This window comes from Hemitrygon akajei, chromosome 4 (assembly GCF_048418815.1).
Source record: "Hemitrygon akajei chromosome 4, sHemAka1.3, whole genome shotgun sequence".
Taxonomy (NCBI): Eukaryota; Metazoa; Chordata; class Chondrichthyes; order Myliobatiformes; family Dasyatidae; genus Hemitrygon; species Hemitrygon akajei.
In genome coordinates, this window is record NC_133127.1 from 15,183,211 (window position 1) to 15,210,866 (window position 27,656).

At 44.7% G+C, this 27,656-nt stretch overlaps 1 protein-coding gene across 1 annotated transcript in view; it reads right to left on the reverse strand.

Annotated features, from left to right (window-relative positions):
• Positions 1–2,617: 2,617 nt before the first annotated feature.
• The window catches only part of LOC140726138 (dedicator of cytokinesis protein 2-like), a 1,234,790-nt gene continuing 1,209,751 nt past the window's right edge, over positions 2,618–27,656 (reverse strand). The window contains exons 46-52 of the mRNA XM_073042110.1: positions 26,831–26,914; positions 24,971–25,108; positions 23,427–23,575; positions 16,941–17,100; positions 7,437–7,515; positions 5,434–5,606; positions 2,618–2,918 (exon numbers count right to left, since the gene is read on the reverse strand). Coding sequence (XP_072898211.1) covers positions 2,817–2,918; positions 5,434–5,606; positions 7,437–7,515; positions 16,941–17,100; positions 23,427–23,575; positions 24,971–25,108; positions 26,831–26,914 — 885 coding nt within the window. The 3' untranslated portion in view covers positions 2,618–2,816. The remainder of the gene's footprint in view (positions 2,919–5,433; positions 5,607–7,436; positions 7,516–16,940; positions 17,101–23,426; positions 23,576–24,970; positions 25,109–26,830; positions 26,915–27,656) is intronic.

A 27,656-nucleotide genomic window follows, 5' to 3' on the forward strand; every position in this document is an offset into this window, starting at 1 on the left:
TATGTTGTTTCTCAGTTGAATGCACCTTGAGCAGCTTGTTCCTGAGTTTAATCTGTTCTCTGGGGAGAGGAGGGGGATGTTTGATCACTTTTTGCCTTTTGGTTGATGCATGCTTGTGCCTTGCTCTCCTGACCAATGCAGTGCATTTCCTACGGTCTGTCCTGGTTGACCTTCAGGGGTCGATCCTGACCTTTGATATTGTCCTGGGACTCGCTGAGATGGCAACAAACATGGGTGAGGACTCGCCAATGATGCCCGACTCATCCTCGTGGTCTGCTGGCCTCACATGTAACCGATCTTGATTACAACGCAAAAGACACGAGTTGATGTGGTTTTGGATTAGGAAAAGCAGATCAGGGTTGCTCATAGTCTCAAAGCCCATAGAAACAGATCCTTTGGATGCTAATCCCATTGTATGCTCACCACATTCCCATCCAATTTGCACAGACTACTCACCTAAGCACTGTCATTTACAGTGGTCTGTTAACCTACTGACCTACATGTCATTGGGGTGTGGTAGAAACCTGCTCAGTTCCTCCAGAATTTTGTGAGTGAAAATAAAACCGACCCTGAAGATGCTGTAAAATATAAAAGCAGAAAATGCTGGAAGTAGGCTGCGTCTGCGGCCTGATATGGCCCCTCTCCTCGATATGGCCTAGTGCTTCAGTTGATCCAGCCTTGGGTCTTTCCGTGCTCTTGGGCCTGGGCTCCGCCTCAACTAAAAAGTGGTGAGTAATTTGTTTTGTTTTGTTTGCTACCGGAAAGTAGTCACTGTGCATCACCGTTGACATCTTAAACCTGCATGCCATACAGAGTATCTCTCTGGTGCTTTCTGCCCCCTCTCCTCTCCCTTCCCCTTTTCCTGACCGTGATTCCTCTCTCCCTGGCCCCTTCCCACTCTCGGTCCACAATAGAGATCCGTAACAGAATCAGGTTTATCATCACTCACATACAGTTTTCTTTTTGCAGCAGTACAGTGTGATACATAAAGTTACTACAGAACTGTGCAGAAGTCTTAGACACCCTGGCTATACGTACCTTAGACTTTGGCACAGTACTGTACCCCGGAACTGCAAAACACACAGCGAAATGTGTTGTTTGTTTCAATGACCGACACGTTCTGAGGATGTGCTTGGGGCAGCCCACAAGTGTTCTCAGGTTTCTGGCACCAACCTAGCATGTCCGCAACTCACCGACCCTAAGCCGTAAGCCTTTGAAATGCGGGAGCAAACCGTAGCACCCGGAGGAGACCCGTGCAGACACAGTGAGAGCAGACAAACTCCTTGCAGACGGCGGTGGGAATTAAATCGTAGCCACTTAATGCTGTACAGCATTAAGCTCCCGCTGTTACCTTGCCACTACTTCATTGCACAGTTGTGATGAATTGAGCTGCATGGAAGACTAACTATGTTTTTCACTGTATCTTTGTACATGTGGCAACAACAGAACAATTATGAGAGGCATAGATGGGGTGGATAGTCAGCACCTGTTTCCCAGGGCACTAATAGCAAACACCAGAGGGCATATGTACAGAAGTAAGTGAGGGAAGTTTAGGGGAGACATCAGGGGTAAGTTTTTTACACAGAGGGTTGTGAGTGCCTGGAATGACTTGCCAGGGATGGTGATGGAGGCTAAAACATTAGGGGTATTTAAGAGCCTCTTGGACAGGCACATGGATGAAAGAAAAATGTAAGGTTATGGGGTAGTGTGGGTTTAGTACTTTTTTTTAAAGGATTATATGGGTCGGCACAACATGGAGGGCTGAAGGGCCTGTACTGTGCTGTAGTGTTCTATGGGTCTACGGTAACTTCCAGTTTACCAGAGCAACAGACACAAAATGCTGGGTGAATCCAGTAGGCTCAAGTGACATCTATGGAGAGGAATGAACAGATGACATTTTGGGCTAAGACCCTTCATCAGGACTGGAAAGGAAGGGGGGGGAAGAAGCCAAAGTAAGAAGGTGTGGGGAGGGGAAGGAGTACAAGCTGGCAAGTATTAGATGAAACCAGGCGAGGGGGATGCAGTGAGAAGCTGTGAGGTGGTCTATTTATTGTGTTTTATATTGTGTTCTTGATGCTTATTGTGTTTTTATGTTCTCTACACTCGTACTAAAGAATGACAATCCACAATCTTGATAGGTGGAAAGGGTAAAGAGCTGAAGGAGGAATCTGATTGGAGAGGAGAGTGGACCATAGGAGAAAGGGAAGGAGGAGGAGCAGCTGAGGGAGATTATAGTTAGGCGAGGGAAAAAGGAGAGCCGGAATGGGAAATAGAGAGGAGGGGAGGGGGAGCAACTACCAGAAGTTCATGCTGTCAGGTTGGAGTCTACCCAGATGGATTATGAGGTGTTGCTCCTCCGACCTGAGAGTGGCCTCATTGTGGCAGTAGATTACCATTAGGTTACGCTGCTGTGCCACCTGTATTTCAATACGAGTGTTTCTGTTTGCAGCGATAAAGAAACTTGTTGCCTGTCAAATGGTCGCGCTTCACCCACTGCTGACATATCACCAGTGCAACCCGCATTGAGATTTCGACAGCTCCAAACACGTCTCCCCACCACGTGCCCATGATGCCCCGTGTGGCCCAAGTGCAGAAAAAGAAGCTGTGACAGTTATATCATAGTTAACAAAAAAGAGGCGTTTATTTATTCAAAAAGAACAATCTTTGTCATTGTTTAGGCATAATCTGAATAGGGGACAATAAGTTGGTGATCTGAAGGGGAATGATTCATGCTCTGGTTCCGTTACCAGCTGACGTCATCCGGTCCCCTTGCTCGTACTCCGAGTCTCTGGCAGTGGGTGACAAAGCTCCTCCTGTCAGCTGGGTGGGGGCTGCATCACTCGCTTGTTCTTTGGTGGTGGAGGGGGCGGTGGGGTCTTGTGGGATTTGGCGAGGTCGGGGGTTGGAGGACAAGCAGCCTGGACAAAAGGAGAGAGAAAGCAGAATTTCAGATGACTTACTGTCTCAAACTCGCACGGACAAAGGTGGACGGTACAATAAAAACTGGGGAAAATGGTAAGTGTTGAACTCCTTCACTTTGTCTGCCATGGGTCTCAGTGGACAGCCATGTTAATTCTCCTTCCCTTCCCCTCACCATCATGTCTCTCCTTAGCCTACTCCACCAGCAAGCTGATTCTAAGCACAAATTCAAGGAACATCACCCCATATTCTGCGTGGTCAGGTTCCAACCTGGCGGCATGAGCATTGAATTCACAAACTGCTGGTCACAACCCCCCTCCACCCGTCCCTTCTCTCTCCATCACCCCATCTCTTTCGCCTCCCCCACCCTCATGCCTAACACCAGAGGGCATGCATTTCAGTGGAGGGGGTAATTACAATGGAGATGCGAGGGGCACATGTTCTACAGGGAGAGTAGTGAGGGCCTGGATTGTGCTGCCTGGGATGGTGGTAGCACAGGGCTTTCCAACCTTTTTTATGCCATGGGCCAATACTATCAAGCACAGGGGTCTGTGGACCCCAGGCTGGCAACCCCTTTGGTAAAGGTACTTCGATTTGCACATAAATATGAGGAAAATGGAAGGATATGGACATTGGGTATGCAGAAGGGAATAGTTTAGTTAGCCATTTGATTACTAACTGGCTCAGCACAATACTGTGGGCCAAGGGGCCTATTCCTGTACTGTTATGTGTTCTATGTTCAAAGACTTCTACGTCTGCCCACCAGGCACACACTCCTTCCTATTGGTTCACCTTCCCACCTCACTCCCTCTGTTCTTTGTTCCACCGTTGTCTCCAATCAGATTCCATCAGCTTCAGCCCTTTGTCGCTTCCACCTGTTACGTCCCAGCCTCTGGCTTTAGAAAGATTAAGGGCCTAAACAGGGTGTCTGAACACAGTATTTTTCCCCAGGGAAAGTGAATCAATAACTAGAGGGTATATGTTTAAGTGGGACCTGAGGTGCAACTTCCTAACCAAATGGTGGTAGGTATAGGGAACAGAGCAGACTTGATGGGCCAAATGGCCTTATTCTGTTCCAATGTCTGTGGTAATAAGCTACCAGAGGAAATGATTGAGGCAGGTACATTAACAATATTTAAAAGACAGTTGGACAGGTACTTGGCCTGGAAAGGTTTGACGGACATGGGCCAAAGGTGGGCATATTGGGTTGGCTTAGACAGACATAATGGTTAATTTCTGAACATAGAATATTAAAACACAGTACAGGCCCTTTGGCCCGCAAAGTCATGCTGAGCTTTTGATGTACTCTGAGATCAATCTAACCCTCCCCTTCCACATAATTCTTTTTTTTTTAAATCATCCAATGCCTTTTATAAATGACCTGAATCTATCTGCTTTTACCATCACCCTTGGCAGTGCGTCCCACACACTCGCCATTCTCTGTATATAAAAAACTTACTTCTGATATCTCCCCCTACACTTCGCTTCAATCACCTAAAGTTATGCCCCTCCTCCCCAGTTTAACGGCATTTCCATCCTGGGAACAAGGTCTTGATCTATGTCGCTTATCACGTCGTACGCCTCTCATTCTCCTTCACTCCAAAGAGAAAAGCCCTTGCTTGGCCAGCTATCCCCATAAGGTGTCCAGGCAGCATCTCCTCTGCACGTTCTCTAAGACTTTGAGAGTTGATGACGTGGGTTACAGGTTACAGGAAAATAAGTGGGGGAATGAAAAAGCTATGAGTCGCAGTATGGACCTGATGGGCTGAATGGACTCATCCTATTTGTGACCCAAACCATCAGCAAAGTGGCAGACCTTAAATACCCTCTTAAAAGCCTTAAGGACATTGGGGAAGTAGAAGAAATAGTGACCTTGCTAGTGAATAGATGAAAAGCAGCTACAGTACTATGCAAATATGTTAGGCACATATATATAGCTAGGGTGTCTAAGAGTTTTGCACAGCACTGTAAATTATATCTTTCTAGTTTCCAAATAACTCTTAATACTACTGAGCTAATACAAAGCTAAGTACTCAACCACATTACTATTTTAACCATTACACAGTACTGTGCAAAAGCCTTGAGCACCCTAGCTGTACATATGAGACCTTTGTACAGTTCTGTACTATTGCATCATTTTGGACTCGTAAAGCCTGTCAGCCAATGTCCCACCTGGACATGTTCAACTGCGTAAGAGCAGCGGTTCCAAACCTTTTTAACGCTATGGACCAATACCATTAAGCAAGGGGGCTGCAGACCCCAGGTTGGGAACCCCTGAATAAGAGGATAACAACTGAGCTAAAAGCGGAATGAGACATGTTCAACAGAAGAATTCAAATCAAAAGATGAGCTTTTTATTTGATATGGAAGTTCAAATCAGGAGCAGGATTTGGCCAGTCCCTTGGAGTCTGTTCTGGCTTCCAATGGCATCACGTCCAACCTGACTGTCACCTCCTTTTCATATCGTACCCCCTCACTTAACATCCTTTTGATCAACAACAATTACGAACCCACCTTAACTTGGAACTGCTCTTTGCCTAATCCGTGAAAGACCGGCGAGGTCACAGGATCCACCGTGTCCTGGCTGAAGTTCTCCAGCAGGCTTGGGTTAATCTTCTTGGGCAAAGGTGGAGGCCTGGAGCTTTTCACCTGCCCACTGAACCCGTTGATGACGACAACTGGATATCCTGTGAAAAGGTCAGCAGTGAAACGGGTGGAAGGACCATCATGCTCACATTGTTGAAAATGGTTTATTTTCCAGCTTTGGCACTCCACTCTCCCCTTGCTTTTGTTTTGCTTCTAATGTGTTCTTTCTTGTTTAAAAAAAAATGTGCATAATTTATGCTTGATTTATGTCTTCCTTTTGAATGTGTTTCTGATGCCGTGTGCCTGTGGTTAGCGCCATGCTTTACAGCACCAGTGGGAATCACGGTTCGACCCCCCGCTGCGGCCTTTAAGGAGATTCTACATTCTCCCTGAGACTGTGGATTTCAAGTCGTCACTTTTTATTGTCATTTCGACCATAAAGGCTGGTACTGTACATAGTAAAAACGAGACAACGTTTTTTCAGGACCATGGTGTTACATGACACAGTACAAAAACTAGACTGAACTACGTAAAAAACAACACTGAAAAAAACTACACTGGACTACAGACCTACCCAGGACTGCATAAAGTGCACAAAACAGTGCAGGCATTACAATAAATAATAAACAAGACAATAGGCACAGTAATTTGCAGTAAGTTGGTGTCAGTCCAGACTCTGGGTATTGAGGAGTCTGATAGCTTGGGGGAAGAAACTGTTACATAGTCTGATCGTGAGAGCCTGAATGCTTCTGTGCCTTTTCCCAGACAGCAGGAGGGAGAAGAGTTTGTTATGAGGGGTGCGTGGGGTCCTTCATAATGCTGTTTGCTTTGCGGATGCAGCATGGAGTGTAAATGTCCATAATGGCGGGAAGAGAGACCCCGACAATCTTTTCAGCTGACCTCACTATCCGCTGCAGGGTCTTGTGATGCGAAATGGTGCAATTTCCAAACCAGGCAGGGATGCAGCTGCTCAGGATGCTGTCAATGCAACCCCTGTAGAATGTGATGAGTATGGGGGTGGGGGGGGGGGGGGTGGGAGATGGACTTTCCTCAGCCTTCACAGAAAGTAGAGACACTGCTAGGCTTTCTTTGCTATGGACCTGGTGCTGAGGGACCAGGTGAGATTCTCCACCAGGTGAACACCAAGAAATTTGGTGCTCTTAACGATCTCTACGGAGGAGCCGTCCGTTTCCTCCCACTTTCCACTGTCGCAGGGTTAGGGTTTGTGAGTTGTGGGCATGCTATGTTGGTGCCAGAAGCGTGGCGACACTTGTGGACTGCAAAGCATAATCCTCGTTGGTCTGACTTGACACAAACAACGGCTTTGCTATCTGCTTCAATGTATATTTAGCAAATAAAGCTTATTTTTAAAAGATTACACCTGTGCATACATGTTTGTCACATGTGCATTGAAACATAGCGTGAAATGCGTCATTTATCTGAAATCAGATCAGTCAGGATTGTGCTGGACAGCACAAGTGTCCAGCACAAATACAGCATGATACCCATAACTCACTAACCCTATCCTCACTAACCTAATCCAAATCTCTGGAGTTGGGAGGAAATCAGAGCATGAAGAGGAAATCCACATGGTCACAGGGAGAGGGTACCAACTTCTTACAAATGGTGACAGAACTGATGCCCTATCTTACAGCTGGCTTGGTAAGATGTTACCTCCTACATGGGAGGGAGAGGTTGGGCAGATATTACCACATGGTACAGCAAAGCTGTTGGTAAGTTGTTCCATTTCTACTGGTTACAAGAGGATTCTTAATCATGATGACCTAGTAACCTGTCCAAATTCAGAGTTGTCAATGGTTACTTGTTGAAGCTACTGCCGTCTCTGATTTTGTTTTTGTGAACTGCTAATGCAACTATACACCTCACGCCTACCACCCTCCATTCCCCCACCTCTCCAAAATGGTCCACACCTGTATTGATTTCCTTGGCGGGCTGCTCTGGAATTCTTTCAACTGAATTGCTTGAGGGTTGGGCCAACCTTGAAGGTTCCTAGAAAAGGACAGAAATAGACATCATCAACACCATTTCAACTACGCTTCCACTTCATTACCCATCCTGCAGTATCCCTATAGAGGCTTTTTAATGTAATAAGTAAATCAGTCAGTAGTGCCCAGTGACAACATGGATGGTGACAATGTACACTCAGTAGCCACTCGATTAGGTACAGGAGTGGAAGCCAGTTTGGTTTCCTGCTGCTGCTGTAGCCCATCTCCTTCCAGGTTTGATGTGTTGTGCATTCAGAAATGTTCTTGTGCACACCAGTATTGCAACGTGTGGTTGTTTCAGTTACAGTCATCTTCCTGTCAGCTTGAACCAGTCTGGCCATTCTCCTCTGACCTCTGTCATTAACGGGGTGTTTTCACCCACAGAACTGCCACTCACTGGATGTTTTTTTTTTGCACAACTCTCTGTAAACTCTAAGCAGGGGTTCCCAACCTGGGGCCTTTGGACCTCTCGGTTAATGATGGGGGCCATGACACGAAAGGAAGGTGGGAACCCCTACTCTAGGGGCGATTGTGTGTGACAATCCCAGCAGATAAGCAGTTTCTGCCCCGTCTGGCACCAACCATCATTCCACGGTCAAAGTCACTTTGATTACGTTTCTTCCCCATATTCATTTTTGATCTGAGCAACAACTGAACCTCTTGACCAGATCTGCATGCTAATACCTAATCAGCCAATCACGCGGCAGTATACACTGAAATGCTGCCACGTGATAGGCTGATTAGATATTTGCATGAATGAGGCATACCTAATAAAGCGGCCACTGAGTGTAGGTCCGCCAGTTGAATGATGTAACAGCGATGACACTGTGGTCACAACCAGCACAACACTCTCAGCTACGCCAGTTTCTTCCAAACAAGCAGTGAACTGTTGGTAAGCTAATTGGCCTCTGTGTTGAGACTGTGCACTGGGAGGACGGCCCTGGATGTTAACACAGTGTTTTGATCGAAAAGGGGGAGGTTCCAGAAAAACAGCAATCCAACCAAGACCTCAGGGGTGGGGCTGGCAGAAGATGGTAACACATCACAACAGCAGTGAAGGCGAGGGAAGGCTACGGCACTGAAAGGCCCCCAGTCACCTTGCGTTCCATACCGCTGGACCCCGAACCCGATCTGCCAATGACTGTATGGTGGCTGCCCACACATCAGCCTCCCCAACATAAAGTCACACACAAGGATTCTCCATTCAGGGAATCTACCCTTCCAAAACAATGACTGCCCCTTTCCCCTCACAGAGGCTGCTCAGTCCACTGAGTTCTTCCTGGTGGGTACTTTTGTATCTCTGTCTGCACCCTCTTGTGCCTCCAAACTGCAAGTCCATGGGATGTGGAAGGAGTACCTGTATGCTTCACTCCGTGTACAGATGTGTGGGAGACACTGTGGGAAGATGGAATTTATGGGAATGTGGGAACTATAAGGAGCATTCAATGGCTCTGGGCCTGTACTCACTGGAGTTTAGAAGAATGAGGGAGCATCTCATTGTAACCTATCGAATACAGAAAGACCTAGATAGAGTAGACATAGAGAAGATGTTTTCCATAGCGGGGGTGTCTAAGGCCAGAGGGCACAGCCTCAGAAGAGAGACGACCCTTTAGAACAGAAAAGAGTTGGGATTTCATTAGCCAGAGGGCAGTGAATCTGTGGAATTCATTGCTACAGCCAACTGAGAAGGTTAAGTCACTGGGTACACAATATTTAAAGTAAGGGTGTTAAAGATCACAGAGAGAAGGCAGGAGAATGAGATTGAGGCTGTGATAGCCTCAACACCTTTTAGAATGCCACGACAGATAGATTCGTTGGCCGAATGACCTAATTCTGCAGTTACTATTTATCTTATAGTCTTGTGGAATAAAAGGTTCAAATTTATATATCGCATCTACATCGAAACATACAGTGAAATGCATCATAGCATTAGAAACCAACATATGTAAGAATGTGAGCAAGACTGGAAGCATTGCCACACAGCATACCCACAATGCTGGCAGAACACAATAAACCGGAACAAACAAGCAACAAAAGAACAGCACAACTAGCCTCAATCCCTCCACCCACCCAGCCACAAACATGGACAGTCCTCCAACTGCAGGACAGATAGATAAAATAGGTTAAGGAAGGATTAGTGTAAAAAGGATGTTTTGCCACCTGTGGTGACTGAAGTGCCTATTTCTATGTTAAGCAACAATCTGCTGGCTGAAATGCAGGCTGAGTAGCATCTGTGGTGTTGGGGGGGGGGGGGAGGAGGAGGGATTGTTGCTGTTTCATCTCGAAACCCTGTATCAAGACTGTTTTTACATGGCTCCTCATTAATCCACATACACAGCAGGGCTTTGTCCTTAGCACATGTTCTACTCACATTATACTTATGTGATTGTGTGTTCAAGTACAGCTCCGATGCTACATTTAATTTTGCTGACTACACCACTGTTGGCCGAATCAAAGGTGGTGACAAATCGGCATATTGGAGAGAGACTGAAAACCTGGCTGAGTGGTGCCACAACTACAACCTCTCAATCAACAGCAGCAAAACCAAAGAAATGATTAATGACCGCGTGAGGAGGAGGTCAGATGTCCGTGAACCAGTCCCTATTAAAGGAATAGAGGTTATAGAGTCATGAAAAAGTGCAGCACAAGAAACAAGCCTTTTGGCCCATCTGGTCCATGCCTAGTGCTGGGACTGCCTACTCTTCATTGATCTGCACTTCCATACCCCTACCATCCATGTACCTATCCAAACTTTGCTTAAACATTGAAATTGAGCTAGCATGCACCACTTGTGCTGAAGAAATTGATCCTCATGTTCCCATTAAACTTTTCACCTTTCACCCTCAACCCATGACGTCAGGTTGTAGTCCCACCCAACCTCAGTGGAGAAAGCCTGTTTGCATTTACCCTATCTATATCCCTCACAATTGTGTATACCTCTAACAAATCTCCTCTTAATCTTCTATGTTCCCAGGAATAAAATCCTAACCTATTCAATCTTTCTTTATCACTCAGGTCCTCCAGACCTGACAACATCCTTGTATATTTTCTCTGTATTCTTTCAACCTTTCCTGTACGTAGGTGACCAAAACTGCACACAATACTTCAAAGCATGCCTCATCAACATCTTATACAACTTCAACGTAACATCCCATCTCCTGTACTCAATACTTTGATGTACGAAGGTCGATATCCCAAAAGCTTTCTTTACAACCCTAATGAAGATGATGGCACTTTCAATTAATTATGTGCATATTTTGCAGATACCTTTGTTCTACTGCCCTCCTCAGTGCCTTACCATTCACTGCGTAAGACCTACCCTGGTTGGTCCTGCCAAAGTACAACACCTCACATTTATCTGTATTAAATTCCATCTGCCATTTCTCAGCCCACTTTTCCAGCTGATCCAGATCCTATTGTAAGACATGATAGTCTTCTTTCCTGTCCACTACACCCCAACCTTGGTGTCATCCACAAATTTGCTGATCAGTTAATCATATTATTATCCAGATGGACAGGAGGAGGAGTATAGGAAACTGATACAGGACTTTGTGATATGGTGCAACTCAAACTACCTGCGTCTCAATATCACCAAGACCAAGGAGATGGTGGTGGACTTTAGGAGATCTAGGCCTCATATGGAGCCAGTGATCATTAATGGAGAATGTGTGGAGCAGGTTAAGACCTACAAGTATCTGGGAGTACAGTTAGACGAGAAGCTAGACTGGACTGCCAACACAGATGCCTTGTGCAGGAAGGCACAGAGTCGACTGTACTTCCTAAGAAGGTTGGCGTCATTCAATGTCTGTAGTGAGATGCTGAAGATGTTCTATAGGTCAGTTGTGGAGAGCGCCCTCTTCTTTGTGGTGGCGTGTTGGGGAGGAAGCATTAAGAAGAGGGACGCCTCACGTCTTAATAAGCTGGTAAGGAAGGCGGGCTCTGTCGTGGGCAAAGTACTGGAGAGTTTAACATCGGTAGCTGAGCGAAGGACGCTGAGTAGGCTACGGTCAATTATGGATAACTCTGAACATCCTCTACATAGCACCATCCAGAGACAGAGAAGCAGTTTCAGCGACAGGTTACTATCGATGCAATGCTCCTCAGACAGGATGAAGAGGTCAATACTCCCCAATGCCATTAGGCTTTACAATTCTACCGCCAGGACTTAAGAACTTTTTAAAAGCTATTATTAATGCTTTTTGAGATAGTGATTTAGATGCATATCATATTTTTTACTGAGTTAAGTATTGTATGTAATTAGTTTTGCTACAACAAGTGTATGGGACATTGGAAAAAAGTTGAATTTCCCCATGGGGATGAATAAAGTATCTATCTATCTATCTATCTATCTATCATTGACATAGTTGACAAACAACAATGGACCCAGCACCAATCCCTGCAGCACACCACTAGTCACAGGTCACTAGTCTTACAGAGACAACCCTCTACTACCACTCTTTGGCTTCTCCCTCATAGCTAATGTCTAATCCAATTTTCTACCTCATTTCATTTCATTTTTCAATCTTTTTATTGATTTTCAAATTAAAAATATACAAATCAGAGGAGGAGTTTAGCAAACAGTAATACAAAAGACATATAAACAGCAATAAAAAAAGAAAGTATATATTGTCAAAATCAGATAGGTAAAATGTTACACTGTTATATATACAATATAGTCCCAAAAAAACTACAACTCATAGCAATCATAAAAAAAATTGGAAATTTTATTTGATAAAGGGGAAAAACCCCACTAACTAAACTAAAACGGAAAAAAGAGAAAGAAAAAATAAAGAAAGATTGGGCAATCTAATTGGGGATAAAATTAGAAAAAAGAGAAAGAAAATGAATGCTGAATGACTGACCTTCTTGACCCATGTGGGATCTTCTCAAATGTCTTGCAAAAGTCCATGTAGACAACATCCACTGCCCTACCTTCATACACTTTTCTAATAACCTCCTTGAAAAACTCTATAAGATTGGCTAGACATAATTTACCACACACGAAGCCATGCTGAGTATCCTTAATCATGCCTATCCAAATACTTATATATCCGGTCGATTAAAGTACCTTCCAATAACTTTCCCCACAACAGATGTCAGACTCACTAGCCTATAATTTCCTGATTTATGTTTAGAGCCTTTTTTAAACAGCAGAACACCATTGGCAAACCTCCAATCCTCTGGTACCTATGCTCTGGGCAGCGACCAATCTGGATATTGGAATTTTGGAGAGGAGGGGATTTCAATCAGGTCCACTACCTGAGGATAAAAGGCAGGAACAGGTCACGGCAACATAATAGGGCCTTGACCAGCGACCAATTCCCATTTGGGATTGATCAGTAAGAGCAAATTTAAGGAAGGCAGGGGCAAGTGCAGTGGCTGTTGTCTGAGGGGACGTAGAGTGGTGATCTTAAGGCTTTAATTCTTCGAGGCTTCAGCGAAGAGAAGCTTCACTCAGAAAGCAAGGGAAAGAAAAACTCAAGTTTTTTCCTTCTGTTCTTTATATCTGCTCAGCTAAGACAGTAGGGATGTAGACAGGATAGTGGAGTGCTTCTCTTGCGGTTTGTGAGAATGCAGGGGGATCTCCAGTGTCCCTGATAGATATAGCTGTGAGAAGTGCATCCAGCTGCAGCTTCTAGCAATTCACATTAGGGAGCTGGAGCTGGAACTGCATGAACTTGGGAAGCTGAAGGGGTGATACACAGGACATATAGAGAGGTATTTACACCCAACGAAACTGGGTGACAGTCAGGAAGGGGAAAGCGGTTAAGGAACCAGTGCAGAGCACTCCTGTGGCCATCCTGCTCAACAACAGTAATATCAATTTGGATTTTGTCAGGGAGATGACTTAACAGAGGAACAGTGGTCGGGTCTTTAGCAATGAGTCTTCCTCTGTGACTCAGAAGGGAAGGGGGAGAAGAGGCATGCTGTGGTGATAGGGGCTTCATAAGTTAGCAGAATGGACAGGAAGTTCTGTGGGTGAAATGAGATTCCTGGATGCTATGTTGCCTCCTGGATGCCAAGGTCCCGGGATATCTCAGACTGAGTCCTCAGTATTCTTAAGTGGGTGGGTGAACAGCCAGAAGTTGTGGTCCATGTAGGTATCAATGATATGGGTAGGACAAGTGACGAGGTTCTGCAAAGGGAGTTCAGGGAGTTAGTTGCTAAGTTAAAGGGCAGGATTGCCAGGGTTGTATTCTCCGGATTGCTACCTGTGCCACATGCTAGTGAGTCCAGAACTAGGAAGAATATACAGTTTAGTAGGTGGCTAAGGAGTTGGTGTGGGAGGGAGGGCATAAGATTTTTGGATCATTGGGCTCTTCTTCCAGGGAAGGTGGGACATGTACAGCGTGGTCAGTTTGCACCTGAACTGACGGTGGACTAATATCCTAGCAGGAAGGCTTGTTCATACTGCACGGGAGGGTTTGCAGGGGGATGGGAACTAGAGTGCCAGAACAGTTAGTGGAGGCAGATGTTGGTAAGACTTCAGACAAAGTTAGGAATCAAAAAGTTGAGCATGGTGTGTCTAGTGTCCTGAGCTGCCTACATTTAAATGCAATAGGTATCATAGGAAAGTTGGTTAATAGTGCTGAAGATGCGGTAGCTGGTTTACGAACAGAGGCAATGTATAGTGAGGAGAAGCTGCTGATAGGGCAAAATTACAGTCACAGGATGAGCTGCAACGGAAAAGATGGATAAAATCGGAAAGGCTTAATACAGGACTGAAGAAGTTGTATCTGAATGCACGCAGTATACAGATTGCAGCACGGTTGCAAATTGGCAGATATGTAGGCATCACTGGATCATGACTGAAAGATTATTGCTGGGAGCTTAATGTCTTGGAATACACATGGTATTGAAAAGATAGGAAGGAAGGCAGAGGAGGTTGCATTGCCCTGTTGGTAAAAAACTGAATTCAAATCATTAGGAAGAGGTGACACAGGGTCAAGAAGGTGTTGAATCATTGTGGATAGAGTTAAGGAACTGCAAGGTTGAAAAGACCCTGATGGGAGATGTGTACAAACTCCCAAACAGTTGTAACAATATAGTCTAAAAATTACAACAGAAAATGCATGCCAAAACAGCAATGTTACAATAGTCATGGGGACTTCAAAATGCAGGTATATTGTGAAAATCAGGTTGGTGCTGGGTTACAGGAGGGGGAGTTTCTAGAGTGCCTACAAGATGGCTTTTTAGAGCAGCTCATGGTTGAGCCCAAGAGAGGATCAGCTACTCTGGATTGGGTGTTGTGCAATGAACCAGAATTGATTAGAGAGCTTAAGGTAAAAGAACCCTTAGGGGTAAGTGATCATAACATGATCAAATACACCCTGAAATTTGAGAAGGAGAAGCTAAAGACAGATGTATCAGTATTACAATGGAGTAAAGGAAATTACAGAGGCCATGAGTTGGCCAGAATTGATTGGGAAAGAACACTGGCAGGGATGATGGCAGAGCAGCAATGGCTAGAATTTCTGGAAGCAATTTGGAAGGCACTGGACATAATACATCCCAAAGAGGAAGAAGTATTCTAAAGGAAAGATGACACAACCATGGCGAACAAGAGAAGTCAAAGCCAACATAAAAGCCGAAGAGAGGGCATATAATAGAACAAAGATTCATGGAAAGTTAGAGGATTGGGAGTTGTAAAAACCAACAGAAGGCAACTAAAAATTGCAAATATCACTCCCCTCTTCAAGAAGGGAGAGAGGCAGAAGAAAGGAAACTATAGGCCAGTTAGTCTAACCTCAGAGGTTGGGAAGATGTTGGAGTTGACTATTGAGAATGAGGTTTTAGGGTTCTTGGAGGCACAAGATAAAATAGGCTGTAGTCAGCATGGTTTCGTCAAAGAAAATCTTGCCTGACAAATCTGTTGGAATTCTTTAAAGAAGTAACAAGCAGGAGAGAAGAAGGAGAATCGGTTGAAGTTACAAGCCAGAGAAATTCTGCAGATGCTGGAAATCCGAGCAACACACATAAAATGCTGGAGGAACTCAGCAGGCCAGACAGCATCTATGGAAAAAAGTACAGTCGACGTTTCAAGCCGAAACACCGACTGTACTTTTTTCCATAGAAGCTGCCTGGCCTGCCGACTGTACTTTTTTCCATGGTTGCTGCCTGGCCTGCTGAGTTCCTCCAACATTTTGTGTGTGTTAATTGGTTGATGTTGTGTACTTGGAGTTTCAGAAGGCCTTTGACAAGGCGCCATACATGAGGCTGCTTAACAGGCTACGAGCCCATGGTATTACAGGAAAGATTCTAGCATGGATAAAGTAGTAGCTGATTGGCAGGAGGCAAAGTTTGGGAAAAAATGGAGCCTTTTCTGACTTGCTGTCGGTGACTAGTGGTGTTCCACAGGGTCTGTACTGAGACTGATTCTTTTTATCATACATTAATGACTTGGATGATGGAATTGATGGCTTTGTTGCAAAGTTTGCAGGTGATATGGAGAAAGTTGGAGGGGCAGGTAGTTTTGAGGAAGTAGAGAGGCTACAGAAGGCTTTAGGCAGCTTCGGGAAGTGAATGGCCATGCACTTTGGTAGAAGAAATGAATGGGTTGACTATGTTCTAAATGAAGAGAAATACAAAAAAACTGTGGTGCAAAGGGACTTGGGTGTCCTTGTACAGGACTCCCTAAAGGTTAATTTTTAGACTGAGTCTTTGGTGAGGAAGGCAAATGCAATGTGTAAGCATTTATTTAAAGAGGACTGGAATATATATAAAAAGGATGTAATGTTGAAACTTTATAAAGCTCTGTTGAGGCATCACTGGGAGCAGTTTGTCTTAGAAAGGATGTTCTGAAACTGGACAGGGTTCAAATGAGGTTCATGAAAATGATTCCAGGATTGAATGGCTTGTCATATGAAGAGCATGTGATGGCTCTGGGCCTGTATTCACTGGAATTCAGAAGAATGAGGGGTAACATCAATGAAACCTGTCAAATGGTGAAAGGTCTTGACAGAGTGGATGTGAAGAGGATGTTCCCTATGGTGGGAGAGTCTAAGACCAGAGGACAGCCTCAGAATAGGGGGGTGTGGTCCTTTTATATCGGATAATGAGGTATTTCTTCAGCCAGAGAGCAGTGAATCTATAGAATTCTTTGCCACAGGCAGATGAGGAGGCAGAGCATTCAAGTATATTTAAGGCAGAGGATGATAGATTCATAATTTGTCAGAGCATGAGGGATATGAGGAGAAGGCAGGAGATTGGAGCTGAGAGGAAAGATGGATCAGCCATGATGAAATGGCGGAGTAGTTTTGATGGGCCAAATGGTCTAATTCTGCTCCTACATCTTATGGTCTGACAGGCTAAGGATGCTTTAAATATCTCTGCTAGTAGATGAGCCAGCCTTTCAAAGGTTTGCTACAGATTGGGAAGAGGGGTCTTCCTCTTCCACTGGAACCTTACCTGCCTGTCAAATTCTCTCACCTCAGTAATATCCTGGGGTGCAGCAGACATGGGTGACTTGATTGGGATGCATGTTCCGCTGGCCCTTCTCCCCTTCTTATCCTCGACCTCTTTCATCATGCCTTCCAGGGACCTCTCCAGGGTACGAGAGCTTTGTTTCCTCGGCAGTGGTGGCTCCATACTGCAAATAACAATACTCAACGTTAAATTACATTAGCGTGTTACCTTCCAACTCAGAGGTGTGGTCACTAGAGCACCCTGGGAAATGGGGAAAGATCTCAGGGATCGCCTTGTTTCCAATATTATGGGTGAATGAATCAAATGGGAACAATGTAGTGGCTGTGGTGATGGTCTGGTATGCCTGAGTCCACACCTGTTGAAGTGCAACTATAAGTTTAAATCTCAACATGGTTATAATCAGTTCATGAAATATGGTAGTGTAGCAGTTAGCTGAATGCTTGACTCCATTTCTTCTGATCCCCACTCTGGCCTTTTACTTCGTTTCACCTGTCCACCACCTCCCCCTGGGTGCCCTCCTCTTCCCTACCTCCTACAGTCCACTCTCCTCTCCTATCAGATTCCTTCTCTCCAGCCCTTTACCTTCCCTACATATCTGGTGTCACACATCACCTTCTAGCTCTCCTGCTCTCCCCCTCCTCCACCCCCCACCATTTTGTCCTGCTGTCTTCCCCCTTCCGTTCCAATCCTGAAGAAGGGTCTTGGCTTGAAATGTCGACTGTTTATTCTTTCCAGCATCTGCAGACTTTCTTATGATTACAATAATGCTTTAAGGAGTCAGCTGTAAAATTGGTGTTGAATTCCTGCTGCTGTCTGTAAGGAGTTTGTACATCCTCCCCATGGGTTTCCTTTCCTTTCCAGGTGCACTGGTTTCCTCCCACATTCCAGAGATGTATGGTTAGGGTTGGAGAGTAGTGGGCATGCTATTTTGATGCTGGAAGTGTGCCCCCAGCAGATGGTCACTGACGCAAACAACACATTTCACTGTATCTTCCTCTTTTTGGCATATTTTTATCCATGTGCTTGTTTAAGAGTTCCTTAGATGCTCCCAATATATCTGCACCATCTGGCAGCATGTCTATGTACTCACCACTTACCGTCTTTGTGACAAAAAAACTACCTCTAACATCGTCCATTTCTGTCCTCCTTAAAATTATGCCCAAGTCACTTCTGCCCTGGGAAAAAGTCTCTGGCTACCCACATTATCTATGCCTCTAATCATCTTGTACACCTCTGTCAAGTCACCTGTCTTCATCCTTCACTCCAAAGAGATAAGCCCAATCAGAGCCCAGAAACCTCTCTTTATATTTTGTTTTACTAACTTTCTGAATGGGAAGCTAATGGTGAGATGTCCGCATGATGAAGGTGCTCTCACAGTGCTGATGGTTGGGGAGAACCAGGGATGATATATGATGAAGGTGCTCTCACAGTGCTGATGGTTGGGGAGAACCAGAGATGATATATGATGAAGGTGCTCTCACAGTGCTGATGGTTGGGGAGAACCAGGGATGATATATGATGAAGGTGCTCTCACAGTGCTGATGGTTGGGGAGAACCAGGGATGATATATGATGAAGGTGCTCTCACAGTGCTGATGGTTGGGGAGAACCAGGGATGATATATGAGCAACAGTGCATAGAATCATACCATATAGAAACAGGACCTTCAGCCCACCGTATGAATGATCTGTTACCCATCTACAATAATCCCCTTTACTAGCACTTGGCTTGTAACCATAAGACATAAGAGCAGAATTAGGCCATTCAGCCCATCGAGTTTGCTCTGCCATTAAATCATGGATGGTCCATTTCCCTCTCAAGCCCTTTCTCCTGCCTTCTCAACACAACCATTCATGCCCTGTGCTGTACTTTTCTATGACTCTATAGTAATAAATAAACAATAAATATCGAGAATATGAGATGAAGTCCATAAAAGTTAGTCCAAAGGTTGTGGGAATATTTCAGTGATGGGGCAAGTGAATGTGAATGAAGTTATTCTTTTTGGTTCAAGAGACAGAGATATGATTGGTAAGAACTGTTCCTTGAGCCTGGCTGTGTGAGTCCAGAGGCTCCTATACGTTCTTCCTGATGACATCATTGAGAACAAAGCAACATGGAATATGGAAAAGGACCATTTGGCCCAACTTGACCATGCCAACCAAGGTGACTATCTGAGCTAAACCCATTTGCCTACATTTGGCTCATAATCCTCTCAATAATTTCCATCCATGTACCCAACCAAACATGCTTTACACATTTATACCTGGCACTACCACTGCAGCTGCAGCTCATTCTATATAAGACCATAAATAAGAGCAGAATTCAGCCATTCAGCCCATCGAGTCTGCTCTGCAATTCCATCACGACTGACTCCAGATCCCATTCAACCCCATACACCTGCTTTCTCGCCATTTGATAGCCGGACCAATCAGGAAACTATCGACTTCTGCCTTAAATATACCCACGGACTTGGCCTCCACCGCAGTCTGTGGCAGAGCATTCCACAGATTCACTACTCTCTAGCTAAAAAATTCCTCCTTAACTCTGTTCTAAAAGATTGCCCCTCAATTTTAACTGAGTATAGGCCTAAAGCTGCCAAACACTCCTCGTATGTTAACCCCTTTGTTCCCAGATTCATCCTCATGAACATCCTCTGGACTCTCTCAAATGACAACACATCCTTTCTGAGATATAGGGCCCAAAACTGTCAACAATACTCCAAGTGTGGCCTGGCTAGTGTCTTATAAAGCCTCAGCATTATCTCCTTGCTGTTATATTCTATTCCCCTTGGAAAAAATGCCAACTCTGCATTTGCCTTACTTAACCTGTAAATTAACCTTCAGGGAATAAGTCCCTCTGCAGCTCTGATGTTTGAATTTTCTCCCCACTTAGATAACAGTCCGCACTATTGTTCTTTTCCCAAAATGCATTATCATACATTTCCCAACATTGTATTCCATCTGCCACTTTTTTGCCCATTCTTTCAACTTGTCTAAGTCCTGCTACGATCCTCAGCACTACCTATCCCTCCGCCCACCTTCGTACCATCTGCAAACTTTGCCATAAAGCCATCAATTCCATTATCCAAATCACTGACAAACAATGTGAAAAGTGTGGAATGGGACCCGCTATGAGGGCCTCACGATTAGCCGCCTTTTGATATCCCAAGGATGCGGTCTGGAAGGCGAGCTTGTCTTCAGGGCTCCAGTATTTTGGGGCTCTGGGGACGTGCTGCCTGTAGGCCGGTGCCCCTGACTGAAGCATCACGGGAGAACACAGAACATCGGGAGCAGCAGGTTAGCTGCCGGGGGTTGTGTGCCTGGACAGCTGCGCCCTTTTGGTGCCGACTCTCTGGGCGCAGAGCTCGGAAAAAACAACGCATTGTAAATCAGCGAGTTGTTTGCTATGTCTCCCCTCTCACTGTGAAACAGGGACACCTCGTTTTCCCTTATTAGGGAGAGAGAGAGAGCCTGTGATACGTCAAATTATCAGGTGAACGAGTAGTCTTTAGGGCACTGCAAGTCTGTGTCTTTAATGATGCTTTGCTGCACGCCTGAGTGCTCGGTGGAGGGTGCTGATGCTTTTTGCCAGTGGGGATGGGGGGGGGGGGGGTCGTTGCCCTGCTGCAGCTTGGGGGCAGGGGGGAGCTGGGGCTCGAACGTTTTAACTGTCATTCATTCTTTGGGGCACTCCTCTGTTTTTGTGGATGTCTGAGTAGAAAAAGAATTTCAGGATGTATATTGTATACATTTCTCTGACATTAAACGTACCTATTGAACTACTGAAGTAGCGGTCCCAATACTGACCCCTGAACAACACCACTAGTCACTGGCAGCCAACCAGCCCCTGTCTATCAGCCATTTCTCTATCCATACTAGTATCTTTCCTGTAGCGCCATAGGATTATATCTTACAAAGCAGTCTCATGTGTGGCACCTTATCAAATGCCTTCTGAAAAACCAAGTAAATGACATCCAGTGCCTCTCCTTTATCCACCCTGCTTGATACTTCCTCAAAGAACTCTAACAGATTTGTCAGGCAAGATTTCCCTTCACAGAAACCATGCTGACTTTGACTTACTTTATCATTAGTTTCCAAGTACCTGAAAGCCTCATCCTTGATAATAGACTCCAACACCTCCCAAGCAGTGAGGTCAGGTTAACTGGCTCATAATTCCCTTTCTTTTGTCTTCCTCCTTTCTTAAGCAGTGGAGTGCCATTTGCAATCTTCCATTCTTTCCCGGTCCACGCCAGAATTAAGTGATTCTTGAAGCATCATGACCAATGCATCCGTTATCTCTTCTGCAGCCTCTCTCAGGACTCTGGGATGTAGTCCATCTGGCCCAGATGACTTAACCACCTTAAGACCTTTGAGTCTGCCTAGCACTTTTTCTTTTGTAATAGCAATGGCACTCACTCCTGCTCCCTGACACTCATGGACCAATGGCACACTGTTAGTGTCTTCCACAGTGAAGATGATGCAAAGTACCCATTAAATTAATCTGCCAGTTCTTTATCCCCCAATACTACCTCATCAGCATCATTTTCCAATATCAACTCTCACTTACCTTTTCCTCTTTATATAACTGTAAAAAATGCTTTTGTATCCTGTTTTATATTAATGGCTATTTTGCCCTTATATTTCATCTTTTCCCTTCTTATCACATTTTAGCTGCCGTTTAGAACATAGAACATTAAAATCTATAGCACATTACAGGCCCTTCGGCCCACAATGTTGTGCCGACCATGTAACCTATTCTAGAAACTGCCGAGAATTTCCCTATTGCATAGCCCTCTATTTTTCTAAACACCATGTACTATCTAAGAGTCTCTTAAATTTTGTTGGATTTTAAAAGCTTCCCAATCATCCAACTTCCTACTCACTTTTGCTACTTTATATGTCCTCTCCTTGGGTTTTACGCAGTCCTTAACTTACCTTGTCAGCCACAGTTGCCTACCCCTGCCATTTGAGAACTTCTTCTGTGGGACATACCTATCTTGCGCCTTGTAAACTATTCCCAAAAACTTCAGCCATCTCTGCTCTGCCATCATCCACACCAGTATCCTCCTCCAATCCATCTGGGCAAGCTCCTCTCTCATGACTCTGTAATTCCCTTTATTTCATTCCGATACATGTGAGCTATGCTTCTCCCTCTCAAATTGCAGTATTAATTCAATCATATTATGATCACTAAGGATTCATAAGGGTTCATAGAAAGATACAAACACAGAAAACCTACAGCACAATACAGACCCTTCGGCCCACAAGGCTGTGCTGAACATGTCCATGCTCCTTTACATTAAGCCCCCTTATAAGATCTAGGTTATTACATACACCTAATCTAAGATAATCTTTCCCCGAGTAAGCTCAAGCACAAGCTGCTCTAAAAAGCCATCTCGTAAGCATTCAATAAATTCTTTCTCTTGAGATCTGATACCAACCTGATTTTCCCAATCGCTTTACATATTGAAGTCTCCCATTAGAGTTGTATCATTACCCTTATTACATGCCTTCTCCAGCTCCCTTTGCAATTTCAACCCGACATCTTGGTTGCTATTTGAAGGCCTATATATAATCCCCATGTGGTTTGTTAACTCCACACTCAAAGATTTGACATTCTTTGATCCTATGTCGTCTCATTCTAAAGATGTAATTTCATCTCTTACCAACAGAGCCACACCACCGCCTATTCCTTCTTGCCTGTCCTTTTGATACAAATTATATCCTTTGATGTTAAAATTCCACCATCATCCCTCTGAAACTAGTCCCTCAGATTCCTTTCATCCACCCCCTCCCTTTAAACCTACATCCTTTAGTTTTCGACCCCCATACACTGGGGAAAAGTATGACCTTTTATCTTACCCATCCCACTCATGGTTTTATAAGCCATGATAAGGTCAGCCCTCAGCCTGCTTCTAATCACCCCCAGGGTGAAAAAAAATCTTCCTCAGTTCCCCTCTAAACTTCTCTTAGAAGAAGGTTAAGAAGGCAGCAATCTCACAGTTATTGGTACTTCTATTGAGAGGAAAAGTTTCCTAATCTCTACACTATCCATGCTTTCATCATGTTGTTGGTATTTTTAGAAGAGGACATAGGACACTAACAGTGATACAAACAGCACAGCTGCATTCTCCGGGCTTTCTTCCTGCTTCAGGGTGTTTCACTGTCGTAGGGGAGTCTAGGCATAGCCTCAGAATAGTAAGATGTCCCTTTAGAAAAGAATTAAGGAAGAATTTCTTTAGCCAGGGGTTTGTGAAACTGGAATTCATTGCCAGTGACAGCTGTGGAGGCCAAATCATTGGGTATATTTAAAGCAGAGATTGGGAGGTTCTTGATTATTGAGGGCGTTAAAGTTTATGAGGAGAATACAGGGGATTAAAGTTAAAAGGGATCATAAACCAGCCATGATGGAATGGCAGAGCAGACCTGATGTCTTATGGTCTTATGGATTTTTTGAAGACTTGAAGTACATCAGTTCTCTCTTTACGTACCCATCCCCAACTGCCTTGGGCGATTCCTTCTCGAAGCTCATGGAACTCGAGGAACCCGAGGAGATAACTGACAGAGGTCGATAGGATCGGATCATCGAACGAGGTCTGCTCCCGACTCCGCTCCCTCCTCGCCTCTCTTCGGAAAATGACTGGAAAAGATCATCGGACACAAAGGTCATTATTTGCAGGAACTCAGGCTCAAGATGGCAAAACATTTTCTTCTTTATATGAGTCCCTTGTTAGAGATTATGGAGAGGCAAAAATAAATCAGGCCTGATTTCTTCTCCTTGTTCAATCTGAATCCAGGGTGAGTTCTGAATCTTTTACAAAAGTCCTAAACAAGAGTAAAATAGTCTAGGAAGCTGCATAGGCAGTGTGGAAAGATCTGGAGGAGCTGGAGAAGCTCAGCAAGTCAGGTAATATCTATGGAAATGAATAAACATTGACATTTCAGACCAACACCCTTCATCGGGACTTCAGGTGAAGGAGCATTGTATGTGTGCCCCAAGCTGTAATAGGGTTGCACGAATCGCTACGCTACCATTGTCATGGCTGAACGAGCAGGCAAAGTTATGCCCTCATAAGACATGACATCGGTTAAGACCTGATGTTTAGGTGTCATTAAGGGAGGTGTCCAGGAGATACAGGAAGTGATGGATAAAAGATGACTTTTTCTGGAGGAACATCTGAAGCATGAACAGGAACAAGCCACGTAGGCTGAATGGCCTGCGGAAAAGTACTATGCTTCCTGTAACCTATATAACTATGCCACATTTGAGGTTGAGTCACTTACCCGGCCACAGCAGTGACTTCAATATTAAATCTGGGTGCAAAACAGAGTCATGTGTTGGAGCGAATGGGCAGACCACTTTACATCAAACCCATTTCCTTGTTTCGCTACAAGGAAACTGCACCTTGGAGTATTCTTCCCCAGTTATTTCTCACAGGAACCCAACCATCTCTTCCGATTGGCCTGGTCTACATGCTCATTCACTTCCTGAAGAACTTGTGCTAACCATCCCAATGATAATTTACAATGACCTACGAAGCAGTATATCATTGAAATGTGGGAGGAAACTGGAGCACCCGGAGGAAACCCACACATTTTGGGGAGGAATGAACAAATTGTTTAAGAAGGGAAGGAGGCAGAAGAAAAGGAAATTATAGGCCAGTTATCAAGACTTCTGTGGTTGCAGTCTATTATTTCAGGTACTTGGAAGTGCTTGATAAAGTAGGCAACGTCAGAACTGAACTCTGAACTCTGATACCCCGAGCTATAATAGTGTTGCACTAATCGCTGCACTACTATTGTCACAGTTGGATAGATACATGGATTGAAAAGGTTTTGAAGACCAGGGATCAAACACCATTAAATGGGACTACCTAGGGTGGGTATCGTGGTCAGGATGGACCAGTTGGGCGCAAGGGCCTGGTTCCATGCTGTACAACTCTATAACACCAATGACCTCACAACACCAGTGAACTTTACCCCTTGCCCCTTAATCTCTCAGCCATGACTCACACCCCTGCCCGGTTAGACTCACCAGATCCCGCACTCCATATTGACTCTCCACTTTGGTCTTCAGCTGAGCGAAACACTCCTCCATTCGATCGTGGAATGGCTTCAGGGCTTCCGTGACCTTCTTTTTGTGGATCCTGATCCCCTCTGTCAGCAATGGGATCTTCAGGGGGAGAGAATGAAGAATGATGAGATCTGTTAGCAGAACACAAGGGAGGCAGGGCGATAGTGGGGACTCGAACCAGCAAGGGGTCTCAGCAGGCAGGTGGGATGAGGGAGAGGTGCATCTGGAGTTATTATCTGGCTCAGAAGCAAGAGTCCTAGCAATGATCCACCCTCGGCTTTGAATGAAGACTCATATGGGACAACAGGTTTGCCAACTTAGCCAATTTGGAAAAGTCCTTGAAGACATGCATTTGAGGACTGACCTAACAGACATTTTTACTCATTCAACGGAAATGGCTTCACTGGCTGAACCATCATCAGTTACCTTTAAGAAGCTGAGCAGTCTACAACAGCTGTAGATCTTGAGGGGTAGATAGACCCACAGTCTGTTAGGTAGGCAGTTCCAGAATTTTGTCCCAATGGCAGTGAAAGAATGTTAATATAGTTCCAAGTCAGAGTGCTGTGTGGTCTGAAGGGCAAAATCCAAGTTGTAGTGTCTAAAATGATGAACAGTTTGATCGAGAAGGTTCAGAGTGAACAGATTTAGTGCTTTCCCAGAGTATCTGACAAATAAACTCTTCTCGGGCTTCCAGCCAGGTATAGGTAACAATTTTAAATGTCATTTTGATGACAGACTCTGCCATCTTCATCTGAGATGATGCCTGGGCACGTCTAGTCCAGTGGTATTTATACACTCAGTCATCCATTTCTTCTGATTGGTTAGTCTTCATCCAATCAGGTTTTCACTGTACCACCTTGTTTACAATCAAATTCCAGTTCTTACCTAGAGCAAGACCTTTAACTTTGTTAAAATTCTTTCCCCTAGTTTTATTTCAATGGATTCCTTCACCAGGCGGTCCCAAAAGCCACTGGCGCGGTACAGTAGTTTTGTGCCGTCAAATCAGTCCTATGGCCATTGTGAATCCAGTGTTCTGTTACCGCCGATTTCTCCGGGTAACCCAAACGGACGCACTTCCTGTGTTCCTTGATATGGGTTTGCACCGCGCGCCCCATCTGGCCAACATACACTGCTCTGCATTCACGCCAGTCTGAGTCACTGAGTCCTCAGTCATCTTTGACCCAAACCAGATAAGAAGTCATTTTAACTTCCTTATAGGTTTGTGGATGGTATTAATCCAGTATTTCTTCAGGATCCTGGTGATCCTTCCAAAACCATGGAAATATATGGAAAGCAGGCAGTAGTGACGGGTTCCTCCTCGTTGTTAGGTTTCCTGGTTTTTCTGTCAGCCCCCTTAAGGGCTCAACTGATTTCCTTTATCTTGTAGCCATTCTGTAGGAACATCGTGCGTAATCGTCTTATTTCCTCTTGGAGATTCTCTCGGTCTGAAACCACCTGCACTAAAACCTGAGAGATGATGGAACGGAAGACACTACTGATAGATTTTGGTAAGGAAGGATGCCTAGTCATTGGGCATATTTAAAGTGGAATTTGATAGGTTCTTGATTCTCAAGGGTGTTGAAGGTTATGGGGAGAAGGCAGGAGAATGGGGTTGAGAGGGAAAATAAACAATCCATGAGCAAATGGTGGAGCGTCAGTTTATGGGTTTATGGACTTAGAATAGATCTATGTAGAAAAACTATCTCATTTTTTTAAATTATTGTGATCCAGAGTAAAAATTATTTTGTTCTCCTTTACACTTATGTACTGGAAATGACATCTTTAATCTTCAGTTATTATAAGCATTTGTGTTCTGCTTACCTGCCAGGCAATGAGATCCTTTAGCTTTGTAATATTATCCATGTCTTCAGGATGGCTGCTCATATATCCTTCAGTGAAGAACGCCTAAGGGGTAAAATGACCCAGCGTCAGATGAAAACCCTACTCAACTCTTTGTCACCCTTTTGAATTCCATCGGAATGCTATGCTGATACATTCTATTCTCCTCTCTCCCATTGGGCAGAAGATGAGGTGAGACCTTCAGTCAGTCTCTTTTCTCCTCTCTCCCACTGGGAAGAAAATGAAAAATCTTTTTAGAGCACATACCATGATAGTTTCTATCCCATTACCACCAGACTCTTGAATGGACTTCTCATGCTAAACGATGAACTCTTAAGCATCATCATCTTAAACACAAGAAATTCTGCAGACGCTGAAAATCTTAAGCAATATACACAAAAAGCTGGAGGAGCTCAGCAGATCAATGTTTTGGGCTGAGACCCTTCTTCAGGTCTGGAAATGAAGGGGGAAGATGCCAGAATAAAAAGGTGGGAGGAGGGGAAAGAGAAAGGTGAAACCACGTGGGTAGGAAAAGTAAAGGGCTGGAGAGGAAGGAATGTGATAGGAGAGAAGAGTGGACCAGAGGAGAAAGGGAAGGAGGAGGGCCACCAGAGGGAGGTGATAGGCAGGTGAGAAGAGGTAAGAGGCCAGAGTGGGGTATAGAAGAGGGGAGGGGAGGGAAAAAATTATTGTAGGAAGAAATCAATATTTATGCCATCAGGCTGGAGGCTACCTAGATAAAAGATGAGGTGTTGCTCCTCCAACCTGAGATTGGTTTCATTGTGGCATAAGTGGGTGCCATGGACTG